The 18,909-nt window shown below is 36.3% G+C and overlaps 1 protein-coding gene and 1 long non-coding RNA gene across 4 annotated transcripts in view; one reads left to right on the top strand and one right to left on the bottom strand.

Moving 5' to 3' along the window:
* The window catches only part of BBOX1 (gamma-butyrobetaine hydroxylase 1), a 105,429-nt gene extending 99,953 nt beyond the window's left edge, over positions 1 to 5,476 (top strand). For all 3 annotated transcript variants that reach the window (XM_051964231.1, XM_051964233.1, XM_051964232.1), the window contains 2 exons: positions 3,244 to 3,410; positions 4,875 to 5,476. In XM_051964231.1, the coding sequence (XP_051820191.1) occupies positions 3,244 to 3,410; positions 4,875 to 5,035 (328 nt within the window). In that variant the 3' untranslated portion in view covers positions 5,036 to 5,476. The remainder of the gene's footprint in view (positions 1 to 3,243; positions 3,411 to 4,874) is intronic.
* LOC127539845 (uncharacterized) overlaps positions 1 to 18,909 on the bottom strand; it is a 105,709-nt gene that overhangs the window by 70,303 nt on the left and 16,497 nt on the right. The window lies entirely within an intron of this gene.

Here is an 18,909-nt window from a genome sequence, read left to right on the forward strand (position 1 = left end):
GATGCAGATAAAATAACGACATGGTGATTTGTTTGAGATAATTATGGAAACCGTAGGTGGAGATCTCCATCAGGCAGCTGGAGATGGGAGCATAGAGCTCAGGTGAGAGGTGTGAACTGGATATGTAGGCTTGAGAGTCACGTGCCTAGAGATGATAGATTAAGGAAGTGAATAAAATCATCAAGAGAGGGTGAGAAAGAAGGAGAGAAATAAGAGAAGAACTAGGACAAAACATTAGATTAAAAATCAGGAATCCCATGTTCTCATTCTGGAGCTAACGCTAAGTAGCTCCATTGCCTTGACATGGTGCAATAGATAGGGCACTGGGAATATGGATTTGAAGTTAGAAAGTTGTTGTTGTCTAGTCATTTCAAATTGTATCCAACTCTCCATGACATCATTTGGGGTTTTCTTGGCAAAGACACTGTAGTGGTTGGCCATTTCCTTCTCCAGCTCACTTTGCAGATGAGGAAACTGAGGCAAACAGGATAAAGTGATGTGAACAAGGTCATACAACTACTCAGTGTCTAAGGACAGATTTAAACTCAGGAAGATGAGTCTTCCTGACTCTAGGTTCAATCCTCTAAAAGCTATCTGGAATCAAGAAAGTTTCAGTTAAAATTCAGCCTCAGATATTAGCTAAGTGACCCAGGATAAGTCATTTACTTTTCTGAGTGTCACTTTCTATAAAAAATAAGGGGTTTTGACTCTATGGCTTCTAATCTCCCTTCTAACTCTAGATTTATTACCCTGAGAGGACCCCATGATTTCATCTCTCTGGGTCTAAATTCTTTTTGCTGAGTTTGTTCTCTTGAAATTGTCTATTACTGCTAAAAATAAAGTATAATTTTTTAATTCAGGTAACATATAATTTAATTACTAGACTTCAGATTAATTGAGGGTCTCTACAGATTTATTCATCCATAAAATTATGGGGTTGGATTAAATGATCCTTAAGGCCCCATCTGCCTCCCAGATTCTGCAATTCTACAGTGCTGTAAGAGACAAGTATGGGCAAAGAAGCGCAAACCAATGTCAATTATTTCACGATGATGTAATTTTTGTAATATAACAATATGATATTTTCTTTCAAATGAGAGTAATTAAGAAAATTAATCTTAGAATACATCAGTATGGGGGCAGCTAGAGGGCACAGTGAATAGAACATCAGTCCTGAAGTCAGGAGGATCAGAGTTCAAATCTAGTCTCAGACTCTTCTGAGCTGTATGACCATAGGCAAGTCATTTAATCCCAATTGCTTTGCAAAAAATAAAAAATAAAATAAACAAAGAATATAAATATAGAAGTATTTCTATATTTCACTCAAATTAAGGGTCTGCATTATATTAAGTATAGGGAAAATAACTCACTTGGCTAGCAATCAGTATTCAAATTGTAACTTGTGATGGCCAACTGGAAAAGATCAACATATTTAAAAACCTTGTGAATCCTGGCTGTTGATACTAAAGACCCTTCGGGATCTCTCACTATTGTCTCTCATATCCAATAGAAGTAAAAACTCATATTTAATCTGGAGGAAAAAAGTTTTTAACATAGGCAGGACTGCTGCCTTCACATTTCTGAAAAGCTATTGTGTGTAGGAAAGTGACTGAGAACAAAATGGTTTATTGGAATTGATGCCCAGTGTTGGCAGATCAATGAGTCCAAGACAAGTTACAATAGACCTTAACTATAACTCATTATTTAGCTTGGCAAATGCCTTTGCTCAAAAACTTGGAATCTTGGCTCTTAGAACAACTAGCCCTAAAAAGGATGAAGGAAGGGCTTGGGGGGTAGAAAAAGAAATACATTAATCTCTGCTTTGTGGCTTCCAGTTTTATAGGCCATTCTCTATTCCCTCTCTTCATCTTCTTTTTTCCTTCTTTCTTATTCCTGATCCAGAAAGTTTGAATCAATTTGTTTCTTCTGTTCCAAAAGAATTAGATTCTGTCCTTGAGGTTTGGAACAGACTTTGAAATAGTGGTAGTGACTGAGCTTGAAGCTATAATTTGGAGTCAGTGTCTCCTCAATAAGGAAGCCTTGTAAACACCATCCAAACAGCAAAAAAAGAAGGGAGGGAGGGAGGGAGGGAGAGGGGGGCGGAGGGAAGGGAAGGGAGAGGGAAGGAGAGAGAGAAGGAGGGAGAGGGATGGAGGGAGAGAATAGAAGGGAAGCCAGCCATAGTACAGTGGAAAAAACTTGAATAAAAATCTCATTCCTTATGCATACTAGCCATGTGATGTTGAACAAGTCATTTAATTCCTTGGGCCTCAGTTTGCTCATCTGTAAATTGGAAAGGGATGGTAAACTAGCTACTTTCTAAGATCCCTTCCAGTTTCATCTCTAGGACTCTATACAAGCCACTTCCAGGTAGAAGAATGATTCAGCTTATTCTGCCCTGTCCAGAGCAGGGGTTCTGTATTTCAGTATGTCAGAAATCCCTTTGTCAGAGGTATAACTTCTGGACTACTCAGAATAACATTTTAAAATGCAAAATAAATAAACTGGATTACAAAAGAAACTAAACTGTATTGAAAATTAATTATTTTTAAAATGTTTGTTTATAGACCTCAGGTTGAGATCTTCTGGTATAGAGGGCAGACCAGGAATAAAGGGTGAAAGATAAAGGGGACAGATTTGACAGGAAGAGCTATTAAAAAAGAAAATTGAACAGGCTGCCATGGTTGTTGAAAACTTCCATACCAAGGCTTATATATTCTCCTGAGACATTTCTTTATCCTCTCAATGAAAAAGGGAAGAGATTAAAATGAACAAACTCTTTAAGCAGCAAGCTTGACATTGATAACTGGTAAGATTCTAAAAGCACATGCTTAAAGGAGAAGATTTCTAAGCACTTGAGAAAAGAAACAAAGATCATTAAATTTCAACATGGCTTCCTCAAGAAAAGGATAAGGTCAGACTAACCTGATTTCCTTTTCTGACATGGTAACTCAACTGGCTAATTAAGAAATATGCTATTAGTACACTTTCCCTCTATTTTAGCAGACTCATTTCACTATGACTCATGTTATGATTGTTCATATTGGCCAACTTTACCAATGCCTGTGATTTAGTAGGAGGGATTCATGCTATAGCTACTAGTTGAACTGGATGACCTGTCAGGTCCTCTGATGGGGTCTCTGAGATATTATGATCCTAATAAAAAGGATGGTTTCTTTAAAGAGGATATAGCTATGGCTTGGGCTATTTAAAATTAAAATACCTTTCAAATATTTTTTACAGAGTAGACAATAGAGGTCAAGTGATTCGCATCAACTTCAATAACTCAACCAGAGATACAATATTTGACATCCCTGTTGAAAAAGTACGGCCATTCTATGCTGCCCTGAAAGAGTTTGTTGACTTGATGAATCACAGAGAAAACAAGTTTACCTTCAAGATGCATCCAGGTCAGTATATGAGCTTTTATCAATGTAGAAAAAGAGAAGCTTTTTGTATTTATTAACCAAAGCATAATATAGAGTGGGAATTCTCAAACCAAAGGTCCCTGAACTTTTAAAATATATATATATATATATTTGGTAAATATACTTTAATATGTTTGGATTTCAGTTGTTTTGGTGGGGTTCTGGTAATCACATACATATTACTTGTTACCTTTAATAATACATTCTGAGAATGGATCAATAAGTTTCCCCAACTTGCCAAAGAGGTTCAGTTACATAAGATAGCTGAGGGATTTCTGATTACACAGTTTAAATGTGTTAAATTTGTTAAACTACTGAAGAATGCTATTCCTATATGATGGCATTTTATGCCTGATACTCATTTACCAAAAATAAAAAAAGGAGGGGGCTAATTATTAATTCCTAATTTTTGAAAAACTAGAAAGATGCATCATTCATCTCATTTAAAACTATATTTAATAAGGAAATATTATTTGCAACAATCAAGTATCATTTGTATCCTGGAACTTCTAATTCCCCTACTTCCAAAACTTCAGATTGTAAGAGACATTAATCATGGGCTTTCTTTTTGCATGTAATTGTATCCCTGATCCTTAGTACAGTATCCAGCATATAGTGGAAAACTTAAGAAATATTTATTGACTGACTGATAATTTACATATAAAAGAAACTATTTTAAACAAATGAAAAGAGCATACATTTTTTTTCCAGGGTATTTCTATAGAAATGAACCCTCCCAACTGTCCTTAGCTTTATAACATGTTAAGTGGAAAGAACTCTAGAAAAGGGATAATTATTTTCTGTCTCTAGACCTTGATTGACATAATAAAAAAAAAACTACATTGGTTTGAAATGAATAGATCTGGAATTTTATCAGTCGATCCATAAACATTTATTAAGAGCTGATTTATATGCCAAGTGCCAATGATACAAAGGCAAAAAACAAAAAAACAATACTTCAAGGAATTTGTATGCTGTCATCCCAGCTCTATGTATTGCATTGTGATCTTTAGACAAATCATTTTTCCATTGAAGGACCTCAGTTTCCTCATCTGTAATGGGTGGACTAGAAGTCAAAGGTCCCTCCCAACTCTGATTCTCTGAATCTTGCTGATAAATATGTCATATTAGTTTCTAATTTTTGTGCTTTCTTCCTGGCTAAAGTGGAGAAATTGTTCTTCTCCATGTCTTAGTAACAGGAAGATTCCCCTGATTTAAGTTTCACTGTGAAAATAGCCTTTTGTCATATTATAGCAACACCAGAATCTTCGAGAAGGCTACTACCTTTAATTTCAGTATCATGAGTCCTAAAGTAGCTTACGCCATGGTTAGACTCAAGTGAAGAAAGATATGATAAGTGATGACACTGATTCTTAAAGTACTTTTATTTTCTAAGGAAGTCAAATATTAAACATCTGATTTATGTTTCACAATTATCGGTTCTAGGTGACGTCATTACATTCGATAATTGGCGCTTACTTCACGGCCGACGGAGTTATGAAGCAGGAAAAGAAATATCTCGCCATCTTGAAGGTGCTTATGCGGACTGGGATGTGGTTATGTCAAGGCTCCGTATCTTAAAGAAGGTTGTCAAAAGTGAAAATTGAATTTACTAGCTGAACTTTTGACTTTAGTGAAATTAAGGATGATTTTGTAAACTACAATGTACTTAATCTCCACTTGCCACAATCACTAGTATTACATAGATGGCCCTATATCATAGACATTAATTTCTTTAATGTTAACAATGCAGCCAAATTTGCAAGATTACTGTTTTCTCTGTTTCTGTAAATGTTATGGTAATGATACTGGATCCAGAAAAGAGATGAAGAAATACATCTCTCTTCTTTCCTTGGAAGGGCAAGGACTGTGAGTACATAATATTATTTATGTCATCAGATAGCGTTGCAGTTAGTTTTACTCAACTATTTTTCTTTTGCATTAGAGCAAACACAGTAATAGGGACTAAGAGAAGAGCTATATCTAGAAATGGCTGTAATAAAAAATAAAAGTTACCAATAAAACTTTTTTTTTAAGTGCTATGGTAATACCTGAGATTTTGTTGTCTTCTTTTCAATTTTATTCTTTGTAGGTAATTTGTTCCTTGATTATTAGCTTGATAAGTAACTGTTATATCCATAAAAATGAACTTTTTCATTATTATGTTCCAATTACCTAATGAGATACTCTTTGGATACTAACAGAAAGAAAAAAAAAAAAACAAATACCAGAAGGAGGTCCTGGTTATATAAATAGAGAGGATATCTTTGTACAACTATGGCTTATAACTTAAGGAGGACATGATACCCTTTTTAAAAATCTCATAGAAATTACAAGATATTTTGCAAGCAAAATAAATACCTAAACAATTAGATATTCATTGTTCATGGTTGGACTATAATAAAATTAATGATACAGCTCCAATTAAATTAATAAAGCATTTACTAAGCTTTCTATGTGATAAACTCCGGGAATGCAAAAATAAAACAGACTATATTTTTAGGAAACTTATATTCTATCAGGAAAACAAGTACCCATAAGATTATAAACATCTAACATAACATATGCAATTTTTCTCTCCACGCCCTCCCAGCTCAATTGCTAAAATCAACACATGTTCATATATCATGATCCCAGTTACCAAGATACTTTATGATCCTTCCATAAGGTAGGCATTCGCTGATTTGAGAATTTGGCTAGTTGAGCAAACAAATTAGCCAAGTCTTTGGAGGTATAACATAGCTCATTTCTATATAAGTTTCAGGAATTTGGAATTTTGAGAGTTTGAAACCAGTATTCTTAAGTATAGAAAAAAGCAGACCCATGAGAGAGGAAAGGCAAGGGTTTTTTCTCTCCTCCCTCAACTTAACCCTTGGTCATATTGCTTTGAGATGGAGCATTGAATCCATCTTATAACAATCTCTAAACATCTGGATATAGAGAGGGAGCCACTTAAAGGAGGAAGCAGCTTCAAGGGACAGAATGCTTTGCCAGCAGAGAAGAGAACTAGCTATGGTGAAGAACAGAAACTTGGAACGCCCCCAGGAAGCACAGTTCCCAAGATAAGCAGTTAGGATGAGAGCTAGGTATGATGATACAGAAGAAGAAAACCAATAAGGAGTGAACTCCTTGCCCCCACAATGGGAAGGATACCCTCCCCCAAATGCTGACATCCTGAGATAAAACCCTAGTCACTACCTATAGATAAGCCTAGAATGGCATCCTTGTAGTCTATGCACAACATAAATGAGATAGATTTTGTGCCTCATTTGTGGAATTAATTCTTGTATTCAAAGACCTAAGAGGCAGTTTGGTATAATAGATAATGCACTGAGCTTGTAACCACAAGATCTGAGGTTGATTCTCAGATCTATCATTTGCTACATTCTCATGATGTTGGGTAAGTCACTTGTTCACTTTCCCACAAAACCAATCTGTGGTCTTTAGTTTCCTCATTGTTAATATAAAACTAGATAACTACTAAATCTCTTGTAGTCTCTATATGTTATTATGAAATCCATCAAGTTCTTAAGCCTTTCATTAGATTGCTCTAGTGACGTCATCTCCATCCCTTTCAACCTGGCACCTTTTATTCGTCATGTTCTTCTCCATCAGATTCCTTAAGGAGATGGTGTTTTCTGCCACTAACTTTTCATATTTATTGGAGTTTTTAAAAATCTGCAAGGAAATGGGGACTGTTGAATTGAATGTAATCTTTACAATTTCCAAAGTGTTAGAGATGACATGACATATTATGGGCTACAGCCATTGTTACAGTTTAAGGAAGATTAGGTTTCCTGGATACAATACCCTACAGATTTGACTTTCCACCAAACTCATAATATATTTGATGTTACTTGGATTAGAACCCAGGCCTGGGTTGTCAAAATGAGATTGTCTGCCAGCGTTAGTTGTGTGATTTGCTCTTGGAAAGGGCTTTTGTTGTTATTATTGTGTTGCTGCATTGAATACCATCTTTAATTCATCTGAATAACTTGAGAAGTCACCAAAGGTCAAGGCCTGAGATTCTCTTCAGCCCTTTCAGTGGCAAATGGCACATCTCCCAAATGAGAGAGGAGAAAAACAGCTGAGAATAAGGTAAGATTCTTCTCTAGAGGAATCGAAAGGAACAAGTCAGACTTATGCTATAAAACAACATGAGATTTTCCATTTGAATCGTACTGTTCTCATCAGGCTCTCTCTCTCCACACAACACAAACTCTCTATAGGTGAGTCTTTGCTTCTGGAGCCACTCTGTTCTGCTGACTACTGGGGGTCTTGCTTACAATGCATGAAACATCATAACATGAAATAAACATCCACCTATATGTACCATAGGCAATATGATTTTCTGATATTAAAAAATGCACAATTTTTAAAAGTAATCAATATCCTATGTTTCTGGACCCTAGTGAATTTCCTACTCTAAGTCATGATACTGATTTTCTTTTTTTTATATTGTTTTGACCAGCACTCTTCTTTCAGTCTTAATTATTTTCCCATTTTCACAGCCAAGCCCTTTGTTCAGTTCAAGACTGCCTTAATCATGACATTTTTCTAGTGTAGTAAGTACAATATCTCCTTTGTCCAATCAGTTATGACGTAGCACCCTCATTCTTCCCAAAGCAAGGGACCGTCCCATGATGCATCAAAGGGAAGAAAACCTGACCCTGACCTCCTAAGTCAAGCCTCATGTCTTAATTTGTTAAAGGGTTAGAGCACAAGTGGCCCATTGAAAGGGGCCAGGTTCAGAACCATCCCCATGTACGTTCCATGAATGTTCCCACTACAATGATTCCAAGTTGTCACTTTGTCTGACATGTTCTTATGCCTCCCTTCTACCTGATAGAATTCCAACCTTCCATCAAAGCACAGCTCAAAGGCAACCAATTACACACCTTTCCAGATTCTTTTACCATTTTGAATTTTTTTCTTTTTTCTTCAAACAAATTATTTATGCATTTACTTTGCAAATTTTTTGTTTGTAATTATACATGGACATGTTTCACCCCTATTAAAATGTAGGCATCTTGAGGGCAGGATCTATTTCTTTTCTTTTTCTTTATCCCCTGCACCATTACATTTCTGCAACAACTGCTTGCTAAATTTAATTGAATTCCTGTGTTTATATCACTTTGTGCATATTTTATGTATTGCATTTTCTTATTTTGTTTTTATTTTAAAATGCTGGCTTTGTTCAAGCTCTGAGGTCCTGGCAGATAAATATTCTTTATTCCACTGGTTCTAGTGTATGTAGAATGAGGCCCAGGTGAATATACTGTCACCAACACAACCAGTTAAAAAGAATGTTATATGATGTCAATCAGCTTCAGTGATTTTTTTTTTTTACTCCCAATCACTGATGGATCATGAAGATGCAAAAATAAGCAAGAATGCCACAAGTTTAACAGTTTACCCAAGGTAAAAAATTCACCTAGGATAATTTTGAACCTGATCACTTTTTCCATTCCTCAAGCCAGAGAAGAATATAATACTTTTATATGTACATTCCCTGATACTAGAGTTAGTCTCTTTGAAGGCCAGAAACTGGAAATTTTCAGAGGTTTCATAGAAATATTCCTCTTCAGAATCCTAATTCAGCTGTGAATTAAGTGACTTCTTGGGTCCCTTATGATGCCAAAATTCTCTGAAATATCTTGTGGTGTTATGGACTATGAGGCTGAGAGAATATTGATGGAAAAGATGACAGATTTAAATCATAAATTTAAGTCTTAGTTCTACAACTACCTGATGATGTGAACTTTGATCAGACATAGATCCCAAATCTCAAGACAGACTCTAGATGGCACTTAATCTAACTTGGGCCTTTCCCCCAACAATTTATCCAACAAATGATCACCTAGCTTTTGTTTGCAGACTTAGTAATGGGGTAGAGTATTTGGATTCCTCTAATTGTCAAGAAGTTTTCCCTTCTTGTGGGATTTTAAAAAGATCTCTGATTTGTGGACCTTTTCAGATAATTTACATCATGCTCCCTCTGCTCTTGACATCTCTATACTAGTACTTCAATTGCCCTTATCCAGAAACTTCCCAACCAAACTAGAGAGGCCCATGCTCCATACTGTGGCTTTGCCAGTCACTCCCCAGAATTTCCTTAGAGGTAGATTAGCAGAAAATGCCAACTTTGGCGTAATAAATGAAAAATCAGGAATCTGGGTTTGCCAAATTTGAGAGTGACTTCTTGTGAAGACCACATATACATGTGTACACATACACACACACACACACACACACACACACCTCTCTTTCCTTCTCTTGTGATGGCCAGAAAAATCATACTTTGATTTTATATTTCTGAGTGTCCCAATCCCTTTCAATGTTTGATCTTTTTCTAAGGGAAATTAAAAGTGCCTCATGTATCATTGGCAAATGGACTGGACTACTTTTTATTGACCTTTGCTAAGCCATATTTTATTCTCTTAAAAAAAAAACAGGTTTCTGTGAGTAAAATACTTTATAAACATATTTTAAAGCACCATATACTGTCCCTGTGAGTTATACTGCTGAATATTTGCGTGACATCAGGTGCCATTTGTAACTGTATCTTATTTCCTCCAAGATAACAATAGTAGAAGGAAGGAAGTATCAACAGTAGCAATAGCAGAAGCAGTAGCAACAGAAGCAGTAGCAGCAGTAACAGTAGCAGAAGTAGCAGTAGAAATAACAGCAGTAGCAGTAATAAGTAGTAGCAGTAGAAGTAGTAGTAGAAGAAGTAAGTAGTAGCAATAGTAGGAAAAGAAGTAATAGAAGTAGTAGTAGTAATAGAAGTAATAGTTAATAGCAGTTAGTAGTAACAATACTTGTACTTATATAGTACTCTAAGGTTTGCAAAGATCTTTTGCTATGTTATCTCATTTGAAATAAAAACTGCAAAATAATATAACATTTTGATACATACTATGACCTTTTACAGAAGGTCTTTGACCTAATAAAACTTTTGAAAAGGCTTCTTTTACCAGCTACATGGAATTTTTTCCTCTAAAGACCCATGGAATGCATAATGGCTATACTGTGAATTAGCTCAGAACCTTATTTCAGCAGGAAATTAATTATTTTTCTTACGACAGCTAAATATTAACAATGTAAGAGGAATGCAGATGGGGTTAGCAGATGTTATTAAAGGAAATATTTTCCGCCTTATGACTATAGCATTGATGTAAGCACTTAATCATATATTTGGGCAGCATAAAAACAATTTTGCAACAGATTTGTTTATGGGATTGGAGCCCACTGTCAGCCTGCATTGATTCCTGCAGTAATGTGCTTTAATGAAACATTGGAGTGGTTTTAGAAGGAGTGAAATTTTTTGCCTCCAAAGTCATTTCCTATGCGGCCAGGTCATTTTGTTAGCTCAGAGACTGGAAAGGGTTTTAGTGTCACTGTCTAATGAATGTCATTCGATTCAATCTAGCAATAAGTGACCAGCCTGTCATAAGACCTAAAAAATAATTGAAATAGTCCGAAAGAGAAGTTTCTAAGATCTTGGATAGAATCTTCAAGGCAAAACATGGAAACGCTCAAAAAAAATATTAAAAGTCAGGCCTGACTACCACTGAAGTTTGCTGTTTGACCTTGGGAAAATCATGTAACCTCTCTGGGTCCCAATTTCTTCATCTGTAAAAAAAGGTGATTGGACTAGATGGATTCTTGGCTCAATGATCTCATGATCCTAAGAGGCAGAGAAGGCTTATGACATACTGAATCACAAGCAGTCATCTTTTCTGAGAGAATATTTGGGAATTTGTCTAATAGTATCGAGTACATAGTAAGATCTTAATAAATGCCTAGGCATAATGAAAGCATATATATACACATGCACACAAATTCACAATTAGAAGGAACATAATAGCAATTAATCCAACCCATACCTAAAAGGAGGAAAAATTTCCTTTCTTCCCATTTTCTTTCCTTCCATTAGAATATCCTTACACAGGAGCACAACATAGCATTTACACTCTGTTATCGTTTGCTTGCTTTTTATTTTTCTTCTCAGGTTATTTTTAACTTCTTTCTAAATCTGATTTTTCTTGTGCAACAAGATAACTGTATAAATACGTATACATATATTGTATTTAACATATATTTTAACATATTTAACATGTATGGGACTACCCGACATCGGGGGGGAGGGGGAGAGGGAAGGACGGGAAAAGTTGGAACAGAAGTTTTTGCAAGGGTCAATTTTGAAAAATTACCCATGCATATGTTTTGTTAATTAAATAATAAAAAAGAATATCCTTACACATAAGGATTGCTCCAGTAACCACATTTGTATCTTTAGTTCTTTGTGCATAGAAAGCTTGTTGGTTGATGGCCCAAGGTCACACAACCTACTACACAAAAATAAAATCCAGACCCAATCTTCTTCCAATTCAGTGTGCGTGTGTGTGTGTGTGTGTGTGTTCATGCACACACCCATGCATATAAACACACACTACCATAGCAAACTATTCATTTGGAAGATCTGACAGGTACTATGGTTACAAGTTAATTCCGTCAAAACAGAAGTATCAATGATCTTCTCCAATTGCATCGCCTTATGACATTTCAGAGTATTGAACAACACATGCAGTCATCACTTCCCACTTTAATATTTCAAATCAAAGATACTTTCCTTTTCACTGGGCTTAAGCCATGGTGTTAGCTTAAACACAGATATGGGTTTGAGTGGTTGATGTCCAGATGCATTCAATTCAATTAAGCCAACATTGATTGGAATATGGGAAACTCAGAGCTGGAGTGATCTAAGAAGCATCAAAACTAACATATTTCCCCCCAAAAAATTAATCTCTCTAAAACACCCGACATGCAACTATTTGGCCTTGACTAGAGATCCTCTAACAAAAAAGAATCAGACTACTCCCTGAATCATAGAAAACTCCAACTGTTTCTATATTCTTCAGAACATCAAACTTAAATCTCCATACTTTCTACTTCTATTTTCTGAAACCAAGCAAAAAAATAAATAAATAAAGTTGAATCTCTTTCAATGAAATAAAACCAGGCTAATTATCACAGGTATTGATTTCATATTATTAATTCTCTATGGTATTGGAAAAATTTCATGCTTGCACACCCACAAAAGCATACATGTCCACACATATGCATTCATAAACATATGAAATCAGAAGGAACCTAAATAGCAATTAATCCAACCCACATCCCCCCCCAGAAAAGAAAGCCTGTATAACATATCCAATAAGTGGACATCCAACCTTTAAGACCTCCAAAGTGGAGACCTATCACCTCTCAAGGGAGCCTATTTCATTTTGGGATAGTTCTGATGATCAGGCGATTTTGCCTTATGTTGTCCTGAAATCTGCCTTTCTAAAACCCTCTACCTATTGCTCTTAATTCGGTCCTCTGGAATCAAACAAAACTATTATAATCCCTCTTCTGCTAGATAATTTTTCAAATACTTGACAACAGCTATCACATACCCCTAACTCTTCTCCAGGTTAAACATATTCATTTCCTTATAACTATCCTTAAATGGGATAGTTTCAAGGTAGTTCATCATCTTGGTTGCCATTTTGGGGTCACTTTCTAGCTCAATGTTTTGGGGTTTTTTTTACTGGACCTATGATGTCAACCTTGTAGGATCCTGCCTATGAGGCACTTCATCTACCAAAGTATACCAATATCTTTTCTGCAACATATTGTCTTTATACATACATACACACACACACACATATACACATATAGAGTAAATATAATATATAGTGAAATATATATATATATATAAAACTCAGACATTGAATCACCGATAGGTTGACTGTCTCCTCAAAGACCCTCCTAAAATGTGATGTCTGCAATGGAAAGCAACATTTCCTCCATGGTATAAGCAGAGAGGAATGCAATAGAGATATCAATCATTACATCCAAGGTCCTAAACTACAACCAGAGGGACATAAAGAATTCTGGATTTGGTATTTGAAAAAAAAAAATAAGTTGGAGTAACAAGGGACCTTTTTTTTTCCCTTTCCAAATTAGATGGTGTTTCTGATAGTCCTCTCACCCATTGAGTTTGGAAGGACATATTAATACATTTATTCCTCAAAGGGCTGAATTTAATTTCATGGCAAAAATATTTTTGCTGACTATGAAACTTGGTTTCAGGGCTATTTATGTGCAGACAAGCTATAGTACCTGATTCCTATTTTCAGTTTCAGAAAGCCATATGGAAGCAATCATTGTCAGTAATGGTTGATGAACCCCCAAATCACCATAATCTCTGTCCAAGAGATATCTGGAAGCTGTCCTGGGTGCCTTGTGATCACTCATTCTTAAACATGTAAATCCTAAGGTTGCCTTTTATTGCCCATGGACAAAATTAATAAATAGCATTATCATCTAAGAAGCATTAAGGGACATTGTGGTCTAGCAAACAGAGTCCTGGTCTCAGCTGGCTCAAGACTTTCCTTTGGTATGACCCTGGACAACTTCTCATGGAACGTTCCATTGTCTCCCATCCCCAAATCCCACAATTCTCTAAACTTATAAATGATAGAAAATTACTACAGTCAAGGAAGAGGGAAAGGAGGCAGCAAGGAATCTAATTTAACTGGATATCAACATGTGGTTTACATCCAGTGGACAGATTTTTTTTCTCTAATGCAGTCCTATTCTTCTTTCCCTTTAACTCCCTCGCCACTCTCCTCCTCCACCACCACCCCAAAAAAGTAGATGACTCTCCTGGGTTAAAAGTAACATATAGGAGGACCTTATTCTTGATTTTAGACAAAAGAGGGGATGACCCACAGATAGGAATATATTCTGGCAAAGGTTATTTTAAAAGAAAACTTCTTAGAAGGTCCAGTTTGTTTTTGTAAATACCCATACAACATATTTCCTAATTGGTATATATAGATAGAAAGCATTAGAGTTTTCCAAAAAGAAATGACATGTCTTAGCAATTTGACATTTACTAGCTCTAGAAAACCCTCCACTTGGTTTTGGGATACCAAGCCAAGACTGGTGCAGGCTGGATTGAAAAATGAGTGGTGGCTAAAATGAATAATGTGCCATTCATAGTTAGTGAGAATATACACTGTTCCATGAGAAATGCACTAAGTGCTACGTGTGGTATGGGAGGATGTTGTTGCTGACCAAGATGATCAAAGAAGGCTTCATATAGGAGGAGGCATTTTGGGGTATCCAACAGGCAAAAGGAGAAACAGCCAAAAAACTCCAGCCACAGGGGAAAAAAGTGTCAAGGAAGTGGGAAAGCACAAGCTATTCAGGGGACAACAAGATGTCCAAGAGGAGCTAAAGCAATTAAGGAAGACTTTCCCTTCCACAGGAAAAATCTGTCCACTTGTATACTACATGTCGATATCCAGTCCAATTAAAGATTAGAGTACAAGGAAAGGAGGAAGCATGAGAGAGGACTGGAATACCAGTGGGCTCCAGAACATGGAAGGTCTTGAATGCCAGGATGAATGAAGAATCTTCTCTTGACTTGCTGGGTAATAGGGAACTGCAGTAAAGAATTTTGAGGAAGAAATAATGATGTAAACAGAGCATCACAAACCGGGTTATTCTTTTCTTTCTAGGATCTCAGGTCGATAGCTAGAAGGGATCTTAGAGATCAAGTAGTCCAACTCCTTGTTACAGATAGGGAAACTGAGGCCCAGAGATCTTAGCTCAGGGATTCTTAAGAGTTTTCTGTGTCATGGACCATTGAGCCTATATATTGAAGAAAATGATAAATTTCAGTAAGAAATTAGTGAAATTAAAGATGTTAAAAAACCTCCATCCAAATTCAAAGATTCCTGACCCTGATTCACAGAATACAAGTTAAAAGCTATTGTTATTGATCAGATTTAAATCTGGAAGGGCCTTCGAGAGCCATCTTGTCCAACCCCCTCATGTTACAAGCGAAGAAACCGAGGTCCAGAAATGTCAAAAATCATAGACTCAAACCCAAGAAGTAAGTGTCAAAGACATCAACATTCCTAATAGGGTTATATGTTTAAAAGAGGGTCAATAACTTGAAAGAAGTCAGGGAAGCTCTAAGTCTAAGGTAAGGAGGGAGATCATTCCCAGCATTGATATTTGAATCCAGATCCTCTGACTTGAAAGTTCATTTTCTTTCCAGGGTACCCATGATAAGAGCAAGGATTTTTTCCTTTCTTGTTTATCTCTACTGCCCCAAAACCTTATACTATGTTTGATGCTAGGAGCAGCAGCATGCTAATAAATATTTAACAACTAGCTCTTCTTCTTTTTTTTTTTTTAATACTTTTAAGTATCCATAAGACACTTAAGTTGAATTCACATTAACACTTTTCCCATCATTTTCATAAGACTAGACATTCAACAAACAATACATCAAACCCTAATTTGAAGCCTTTACTGATTTCTAGGGCACAAATGCTTACAATAAAAATTTAATAATCAGGTTGACTCTAAGACATCCTAGAATATAAAGCATTTATTAAGTGCTGATTGAATAAATAGCCTCCAGTTGAGGTGAGGTCCTCCTCAGCCCAGTTCTACCCCATATAAAAAGAGTCAGAGACAGGATCTGAACTCGGCTCCTCTCACTCTAAGCCCAGAGTTCCTTGGCCCTATCAGTTACAGACTAAGACAAGAGTCAAACTCTTTGAGAAGCTAAAGCAATTAAGGAAAACTTTTCCTTCCACTGGGAGATTTCTTCCCAGACACAGACGCACTTAACCTTCATCAGGGAGCTGAAGGTTTTTTTTCAATTTTGAAAGAAATTATTATTTCTCTGTTACATTAATAATCAATTATTTAGTTAGGACCAGGATTTTTTTTTCAGAAGTCTTAGGTTGTTAAGTCTCTGAAGGACAATGGTGATGGATAGGATTACTTAAATCTTGAGAATATTTGCCTTTTAATCTTAGATGGAAAACCTCAACTAGAGAACCTTACTCTCAAAAAATTGACTAGAACATGTCTTGACTGAATTTTACCCAAATCAGATCAAGACAGATCTGAGTAATTAAAGTCACATCCCCCAGGTCCTTATTAGAAAGGATCTGCCTCTCCTCAGAATATTCATTTTCTCTCATTACTTGTTAACCAATAAGATTCGATTGCCACCCTCAGAAACATCCACTCTACCAAGGGCTTATTGGCATTGCATGAGTTCCATGAAGGGTCAAGAATGCCACTGATCTCTCGTTTTAATTATTTACTAAGTAAATGATTAATTACCTAAAAACTATGTCTTTCAAACTTTTTATATATCACACTTTACACCAACATAGTGGGATTGAGCCAATTTTTTAAAGAAGACAAGTATGTGTTTGCAATAGATGAGATACATTCACAATATCCTCAAGTGGTTTTTATGTTTTTTTTCTAAAACACATATTTTAGAAGTCAAAATACCCTCTGATACATTTAATCAAGGATTTCAGCATAATTAGCTTTGGTCTTTGAGCAATGGGATCCTCTTGAACTGGGGCCTACTTTGCATAGATGGTTATCACCAGGGTTTGATTGGGGGTACAAAGCATTTCTTCATTATAAAAAGAAGTCCATCAAAACATATCCACATGTTCCGCACATCTGTCTGTCTTTGGCTTTAGTTCTAAGCATAAGGAAGAAACTGTAATATTTTATTACTTCGAAATACCAAAAGGATTTGACTTTTTTTTTTTCAGTTTTTACTTTCTTCCCTGAAGAGCCCAAAGGAATGGCTAGATTAAAGTCAAATCCTTGAAAAGAAATAGATTTTATAAAGAGATCAGAAATGAAATTACATTTGCATATTTCTTGTACACCTTCCACCACCTGGTCTTTTCCCTACTAAGCTCTCTCCTAGTTTCTATTTGAGGTATTCCCATGCAAAGAATAATGTGGAAGCTAGTATTTTTAAGTATTGGTGGATCATGGTGATTTGAATTTGTCAGCCCCCAAGTGATCATTTTTATTTTGTCAACTGTCTAGCCCATGTGGACAAGACTTCATCCTGAGGTCTGGAAGAAACTTCTCTATTTCCAGGCCTGGTCAAAGAGGACATATTTCTAGATCAGTTTCCCTTATGCACAGTTATGCACATGTGACCCCCATTTCCTCCAAATCCTTCTATTGCCTACCAACTAAAAGCTAAATATCTTAATTTTATGGCCTTCAAGGCCCGCCATAAACTTAGACCCACCAATTTTTCGATTCTTGTCACATACTACTCTACTCAAGGAGAATCCTTATACATACAAACTCTCTTATCTATTCCTTTGTTTAATGTATTGCTGCCTTCTCCCAACAGAAGTCTTTGGGAGAACCGAGATCTGATACTAAATGCAATCTTAACTACATCATTTACACTCTCTACGACTCAGTTTACTTATTTGTAAACCAAATGTGAGACTGATGTGAGGACTAATGTGAGAAAAGAACTCTAAGTTGCCCTTTAAAAAAAAAAAGTTCTCAATTTATAAAATCAGATATTCAGAGTGAGAAAAGATCTTAAATGCTATCTAAGCAAACTCCCCCATTTTACAAGTAAGGAAACTGAGGACCAGAAAAAAAAAATGATACCAATTGCCCTAGGTCCCACAATGACAGAGACAGAATTCAAACTTAGGTCTCTCTCCAGATGCGGAGTTCTCTCCATTGCTTGTGGCTCCTCTCTAACATTAGTTAAGAGAGATGTCACCATGACTCCTGAAGGCTCTCTGCTTTACATTTTCTTCTTACTCCTCCCAAGCTGATTGGAGAAAGGGTCAAAATGCTGAGGGATCACACTAGCTTGGATTCAGGGCAAGCTCTCCTAGTCCCTCCTCCTCTTCCTCTCTTCCCTCCCACCACAGCTCTTCCAGCATCTAGGAAATAAAGAAACAGGTTTAGCCCCAGAGTTCCAAGCACTCCCAAGTGAATCAGAACCCAAATCACACAACAACCAGCAGTTAAATTCATGGGCTGAGAGACAAAATCCCCAGATGATTCCTTTATTTCAATTCTGTAGTTAGGAGTTAAATCATCAAACGTGTCCAGGGCTATATATATATATATATATATTCATGTCTTCTGATTCTGGGTTTTCAGTTTCTATGGGTGGCACCTTCTGTTGCCAGTGGCATCCAGAATATTATACCAGGTGTTGAAATGGGCAGACACCCAGAATGCAAGGTACTCTCTCCGGTCAGCCCAGAACCACACCCTCTTCTCTACCTCCCACATGGCAAAGGAACAGCTCCTTCAGTCAGATGTCACAATGAGGTTTTTTTCATGGATTTAGATTACTTTCTCTTTGTATATATATCTAATCCTCCTGTTATACCATAAGATTCATGATGGCAAGGACCATTAAGCTCTCTGAGACTCAGTTTACTTATTTACCCATATTGGTCTCACCCCAATAGTTTAATATAGTGCTTCGTATACAGTAGGTACTTAATAAATGTTTGCTTAAATGAACATAACCATTTTAAAATATTTTTAAAGCAATGACTGCCCACGCAATGCATCCAACTAAAAACCTTCT

This window comes from Antechinus flavipes, chromosome 6 (assembly GCF_016432865.1).
Source record: "Antechinus flavipes isolate AdamAnt ecotype Samford, QLD, Australia chromosome 6, AdamAnt_v2, whole genome shotgun sequence".
In the NCBI taxonomy this organism is placed as follows: Eukaryota; Metazoa; Chordata; class Mammalia; order Dasyuromorphia; family Dasyuridae; genus Antechinus; species Antechinus flavipes.